Here is a 7,108-nt window from a genome sequence, read left to right as displayed (position 1 = left end):
TTTCCGACTGTGTGATGATTAAGGGAATTTCATTGTATAGTTAAGCTGCGGCGTTGTTTAAGCACCGAACAAATTCACCGGTGAACAATAGTTTCCGTAAGAAACACGCACATGTACGGTGCTAGTATCTGTCATTTACTTCCGTTTATACCGTATCGATTCAGTCGCAAAGATAACAGCAAAAAAAACAGGTAACTATACTTAATTTGGTTTCTTATAGCGTCATCAAACCTATTGTCAACTAGAGTGTAGTGTATTACATCTCACCAGAAAGTAAGCGACATGTTGTATCCAGAAATTGTAATATGTCTTAACAGGCGACGCAGTTCTGTTTGTCATATGGCATATATATGAAATGGAAAACTGTAGTCACTATGTAGTGCTGAGATTACTTTGAACTAGAAAAACCTCGTGAAATGAACATTGTAACACTAATAGCAGAGCAATAGTAAGAAGTTACGGTGTTTCTTCAATATTTTTTAAAGAATTGTTGTGGAACTGAATCTGTTTTGACGTATTTTTGCAATGTCTCACCCAAGAAGTGTGTAGATTTTGAGCATTTTTTCTCCGTGATAGTGTACATTGTAATACCAATCGAATAACTTGTTATTTCTCTTGGTTCTGTGAACTTTATAATGCATTAAGTTTGGAAATAACACATTTATGTGTTGTAGCATGAAATAGCACTCAGTCACTTGTATTTTAATTGCCAGTTTGCCCAAACATTTTATTTTGAGACTACCTTCAAAATTCTATTTCTTTTAAGTCAATGATTTGTGTTAACAACACCACATTCATTCGTATACTCAAGCACCACTCTTCTAAAACATTTTTTTCAGACTCTCACTTTGTGTTTTGTAATTCACTGTCTTACACAAGCAAGATTGTTCATATCTTCATTAATTTTGTTACTATTCAGTTTTACCTTTCATAATATTTGTTAGGTGCAGTTTTTAGTTCATTATACGTTATGCCAGTCATAAACTTTACCAAAACGTACGATTATCGTGACTTATAATTTTTTTCACGAATATCGAAATGAAAAACAGTTGCTTTTTTTGAAATGTTTCTGGCTTGCAGCCAGTAAAAACATGGGCAACATTTTCTAATTTTTTCCAAATTTCACGATTTCAAAAGTAACAAAATTGTACGTTGTATGGGAATGAGGAATTGGTTATATGGCGGGTTATATAGTGACAGAAACACAGATGTAATTTCTAGTATTAATTTATATTTTCATCATTGTATCACAGATTACTTTGTAATACAAAATTCTTTCTTTGCAAGACATCAGTTAACCAACAATCACATAACCACATACAGTCTTGCTAATAAGTCGATCACAATTGTTTCGACTTTTTCGTCAAATATCACAGGTACACAAATATCACAATACTGCTCTCTGGCGCAGCACAAAAAGATTTGACGCAGTGCAGTAATACGTATTAAAGCTATGCTACATAACAACACATGAGATCCTTCATACCACATACAATAAAAACAAATTTAAGAAAAAAAACATCATCTGCTTTTACCATAACACTTGCACCCAGTACAAAAGCCTTAATTATGCTGAGAAGATGTAACGCAATGTTTAACATTCTCTTACAGTGCTTAACAATTTCTTAATATAATAGCTACAAAAAAAATTAAAATCTGTTACTAGGACCAGTATTAGAATCATGGAAACCATACGAGATTCAGTGCAATGTATGCATATTAACGAAAAAGATCACTAGTGAAAAATAAGTAATTAAAAATTGACTTATGAAAAAACTAGTAATAACAGAATCTGTCTGCTTATTTTTTACAGCGTGTTTCCAGTCTCTTGCAATGGCATTGAATGTCTTAATGTAAAGGCTACAAAAACTTTTGAATTCAGTGTCTTTCTGATTATAAATCACAAATGAAAGAATATAATGAAAGTAGTCGAAAATATTGGTCGTACACAAAGTGTGGCCACGACAGTTAAGTAGCAACTCAAATATTATTAAAATTACAATAAAGTTTTGCAAGGTTTAGTAAATATGTAAAATAACAATTAAAAAATTCTGCAGACGCAAAGATGTATGTAATTCTAGAACAAATTTAAAAATAAGAATTAAATTTTTAAAAAAATTATGCAGAGTATTTTGACAAAGTAAGAGTGACCAACGTGTCCATTGTTCACACTACATTACAGGCTAATCAGTGCACAATTCCGGCAATAATTTTGAGCAGTATCTCATGCCCCTCCCTAGCTTCTTAACAGTCTTCTAAAAAAATTCATTGAAAACAATCATATAGAGATTTGGCCTCAGTCTATTAATATTTTACAGGCACCTTATTATTGCTCCCGACAATCAGACGCTTAACCTAGTGAAAGATTTATGGCAGTCGTATATTACAAAGTGCAGCACACGGAAGCGTGCTGCAGTAATTGACAATTGTACTGTGTCACACTGAGATGAGTCTTCGGCGAAGCGGTTCACCACGGCCTCCAGACGGGCTCGGAAGCCTTGGTGGTGATGACGGACACTTGCCGAGAGACGGTGACGTCGGCTACCCGGAGGAGGCCCGCGGGCGCGGAAGACGCCGTCTCCGTGACGACGACGCCGGGCGAGTCGGACTGCCGCGAAGAGGTGGAAGACGCGGGCGTCAGCGGCATCGCGTACGTCACGGGTGAGGGCGCGCCGGAGCTCGTCGAAGACGCCGCCTCCATCTCGGAGCAGGAGGACGCGTCGCCGTCGACGTCAGCGTCGACGTCGATGTCGACGTCGGCGTCGCTGGCGACGGGGGAGGGCGAGGGCGACTGGCCGGGCACGACCACGGACAGCGGCGCCGTCTTGTCCATCTGGTTGAGGCGGTGGCCGAGGTGCGTCATGAGGCGCGTGCCCAGACTCACGTCGACGCCGGGCGTCGCGGCGAGGCAGCGCGACACTTCGGCGGCGCAGCGCGTGTAGCCCGCGCGGAAGCGGTCCGAGTCGGTTACGGGGCTGGCCGCCAGGCGGTGCTCGCGTCGCAGCCGCCGCAGGTGGCGCACCGTCAGCTCCAGGATGTCGGCCTTCTCCAGCTTGCTCACGTTCTCGCCCTCGGCCTGCAGGGCGCCGACCATCAGCTCCTTCAGCTCGTCCAGGCACCTGTTGATGCGCGCTCGACGTTTCCGTTCGAGCATCGGTTTCATAACCTGCGAAAAAACAAACAAGTGTTCCGTTAGTCACATGCCACACGCGAAACAGCATTACTAATGCTACAAACAACTACTACCACTGAACAAACAAATTTTTAAATTTACATTTTCACTTAATATGCGACGTAAAGTGCCCTATTTCAAGCAGCTCAGTTTCCACCTACAAGTGAACATCTGTCAAAACTCACGAAGTATACATAAAAATTCGTAAACAATTTTCAACAGGTACTTGCTGTCCAGATTTGTGACACATCGCTAAATTGACGATTCGTTATGACAAGAAAATTTATTACCTTCAGCAAAGTGGTTGAAAACCAGAGAGTATGATACGCTGTAAAATGTATCAGTAAAATTTATTTCCTGCTTTCCCTTGCAATAAAATAGTCAGTAAGTGCAGAGTTCAAATCACGATTTATATGTCACGCAACTGGTTACAAGTACAGTGGGAACTAAAAAAATCGACATCACTTTCCTTCGCATACTTTGCCTAAACATGAACAACGAAATAACACCGGAGAAAAGGAAATAATATTTTGTAAAAAAAAAAATTGCAAAACAAATTATATAAAAAAATTAAACACGCGAATGTACGTGCGTTGACAGGTAGCAGCAGTGAAGTTAAGAGCGGGAAAAACATCACAAACGTGATCAGCAAACTGTCATGAAATTTTTCTTAAATAACTGCAATGAAGCGCAGTAGAAATGTAAACAGTTCGAAGTGTCAGATAAAAAAATTACAAAAACCGCGTAAGACCGAGACCTCATACGTAAACACGTATTAGAACCGACTATTAAAGCATAAAACTCATGTGGCTCTCGCTTGAAATGTGAATGTTGAACCATTAAGTTTAAAAACACACGAAGAAATGTCAGCCACTGAGTGAAACACATTCGAATAACTGACGCACCCGAGTAGGAAACTGAGCTATAGAAGCTACAACCGCAACATAACACTAGCACATGACACGGGGCTAATGTGAAAGACTATAAAAAATTGTTACGAAAAAAAAATTCGGAAAATTCAACATACCTTCCTGTACTGGTAAGTTCTCGAAATCGGCTGCAACTGCTCCATCTCGGTTGCCATCATGCCTTCAGAAGTGTCGAAATCCAGGGTTGCACAGCGAAGAAAACACCAACGGTAAAAACTCGCTAAGTACCGAGACTGCACAACGCGCTGACGAGTACACGGAGCACCGAACACACGAGAGAGAGGGTACTGCCAGCGAGTGTACAGTAGTAGATGCTCACGCCACGGCTGCCGGAGCGAGAATGAGCCGGAGCGCCGCCCGCGCCGGCGGTTATATAAGCGGGCCAGGTGTGCGCCGATCGTGGGAAAGTCGCAGCCCCGCGAGTTCCCACAGCGGCAGGCGGGCGGCCGCCGGCCGGCCACCTGTGCCCGGGTGCAGCCACTGTGGAGGCGAGGCGAGCAGCTGCCGCCACGCGCGAGCACGTGACCGCGCCGCGGCGCGCCGCCACGCGCATGCGCGCCGCCGCCGAGGCCAGCCCGGAGGAGGCTAGGCTGCCGCAATCAATTACCCGCGCGAGCCGATACACGCGCCGTGTCCGACACGCGCTGCCCGTCATCGCCCAACCGCACCGTCAAACCTTTCGCTTTCTATCTTTTTTTTTTATACACGCACATTACGGAGAATTGCGAGTGTAAATCATAAACGTTTTATTCCCTCATCTACAGGAGTCGCGTAAGACGGAGCACTCCTTTTATCTCCTGAACGGTTCAGGATATCGAAACGCGATTTTTAGCAAATGATAGTAAACAAAATGGTGCGCAATATTATTCGCTGTTTTATCCTCCTAACACTTGCCCCAACCGACATACTGAAGCTTGCATGGTCTTTTAAAAGACGCAGTCAATACCTTCACTGCGCAGTGCCGATGGTACTGTTATCGACGACTGTGCCGCTAAAGCAGAGTTATTGAACGCAGTTTTCCGAAATTCCTTCACCAGGGAAGACGAGTGGAATATTCCAGAATTTGAAACACGAACAGCTGCTAGCATGAGTTTCTTAGAAGTAGATACCTTAGGGGTTGCGAAGCAACTCAAATCGCTTGATACGGGCAAGTCTTCAGGTCCAGATTGTATACCGATTAGGTTCCTTTCAGATTACGCTGATAGAATAGCTTCCTACTTAACAATCATATACCACCACTCGCTCACCGATAGATCTGTACCTACAGATTGGAAAATTGCGCAGGTCGCACCAATGTTTAAGAAGGGTAGTAGGAGTAATCCATCTAACTACAGACCTGTATCATTGACGTCGGTTTGCAGTAGGGTTTTTGAGCATATACTCTATTCAAACATTATGAATCACCTCGAAGGGAACGATCTATTGATACGTAATCAGCATGGTTTCAGAAAGCATCGTTCTTGTGCAACGCAGCTACCTCTTCATTCGCACGAAGTAATGGCCGCTATCGACAGCGGATCTCAAGTTGATTCCGTATTTCTAGATTTCCGGAAAGCTTTTGACACCGTTCCTCACAAGCGACTTCTAATCAAGCTGCGGAGCTAGGGGGGTATCGTCTCAGTTGTGCGACTGGATTCGCGATTTCCTGTCAGGAAGATCGCAGTTCGTAGTAATAGACGGCAAATCATCGAGTAAAACTGAAGTGATATCAGGTGTTCCCCAGGGAAGCGTCCTGGGATCTCTGCTGTTCTTGATCTATATAAATGACCTGGGTGCCAATCTGAGCAATTCTCTTAGGTTGTTCGCAGATGATGCTGTAATTTATCGCCTAGTAAGGTCATCCGAAGACCAGTATCAGTTGCAAAGTTATTTAGAAAAGATTGCTGTATGGTGTGGCAGGTGGCAGTTGACGCTAAATAACGAAAAGTGTGAGATGATCCACATGAGTTCCAAAAGAAATCCGTTGGCATTCGATTACTCGATAAATACTACAATTCTCAAGGCTGTCAATTCAACTAAGTACCTGGGTGTTAAAATTACGAACAACTTCAGTTGGAAAGACCACATAGACAATATTGTGGGGAAGGCGAGCCAAAGGTTGCGTTTCATTGGCAGGACACTTAGAAGATGCAACAAGTCCACTAAAGATACAGCTTACACTACACTCGTTCGTTTTCTGTTAGAATATTGCTGCGTGGTGTGGAATCCTTACCAGGTGGGATTGACGGAGGACATCGAAAGGGTGCTAAAAAGGGCAGCTCGTTTTGTATTATGACGTAATAGGGCAGAGAGTGTGGCAGGTATGATACGCGAGTTGGGATGGAAGTCATTAAAGCAAAGATGTTTTCCGTCGCGGCGAGATCTATTTACGGAATTCCAGTCACCAACTTTCTCTTCCGAATGCGAAAATATTTTGTTGAGCCCAACCTACATAGGTAGGAATGATCATCAAAATAAAATACGAGAAATCAGAGCTGGAACAGAAAGGCTTAGGTGTTCGTTTTTCCCGCGCGCTGTTCGGGAGTGGAGTGGTAGGGAGATAGTATGAAAGGGTTCGATGAACCCTCTGCCAAGCACTTAAATGTGAATTGCAGAGTAATCATGGAGATGTAAATGTAGAAGGAATGATGCACCTTCTTTAGCGTGTTCGAAAGCTGTCATAAAGATGAGAGCGGTGATTCAATCCTCTTTAAACCTGATGGCGAAACTTTTTACAAAAGTTTCCGATATCTTGAACCGTTCACGACATAAAGGATTTTCTTACGTCTTACGCGACTCACTTTGTATACTCTGCAAGCTCCCGTGCAGTGCACGGAGGAGAATACATCGTACCAGTATATCGATTTTTGGAAAAAAAAGTTTGTTGCTTATTAGTAAATGGCTTACGTTCGTTTATTTTTATATATTTTCGGCACAATCACATGAGCATCTCACAAAGCTCTTACCGTTATCGACCAGCTGATGGTCTTTTTCACAATGTCACAAGATGCAAGTTCCATGCGAACTT

At 42.9% G+C, this 7,108-nt stretch overlaps 1 protein-coding gene across 1 annotated transcript; it reads right to left on the bottom strand.

Annotated features, from left to right (window-relative positions):
* Positions 1-1,211: 1,211 nt before the first annotated feature.
* LOC126336875 (enhancer of split mbeta protein-like) lies at positions 1,212-4,599 on the bottom strand. The gene is made up of 2 exons (XM_050000983.1): positions 4,200-4,599; positions 1,212-3,166 (listed from the first exon to the last, which is right to left on the bottom strand). The coding sequence occupies exons 1-2, from the start codon at positions 4,257-4,259 to the stop codon at positions 2,468-2,470; spliced, it is 759 nt and encodes a 252-aa protein (XP_049856940.1). The 5' UTR covers positions 4,260-4,599; the 3' UTR covers positions 1,212-2,467.
* Between the last annotated feature and the right edge of the window lie 2,509 nt (positions 4,600-7,108).

This window comes from Schistocerca gregaria, chromosome 2 (assembly GCF_023897955.1).
Source record: "Schistocerca gregaria isolate iqSchGreg1 chromosome 2, iqSchGreg1.2, whole genome shotgun sequence".
NCBI lineage: Eukaryota > Metazoa > Arthropoda > Insecta > Orthoptera > Acrididae > Schistocerca > Schistocerca gregaria.
Note: the sequence above shows the minus strand (reverse complement) of the source record. Positions and strands in the feature narration are given on the sequence as shown.

Coding starts and splice junctions, on each gene's coding strand:
- LOC126336875 (XM_050000983.1), bottom strand. CDS start 4,259: ATGATGGCAACCGAGATGGAGCAGTTGCAGCCGATTTCGAGAACTTAC. Junction 3,167..4,199: donor GAACTTACCAGTACAGGAAG/GTATGTTGAATT, acceptor GTTTTTTCGCAG/GTTATGAAACCGATGCTCGA.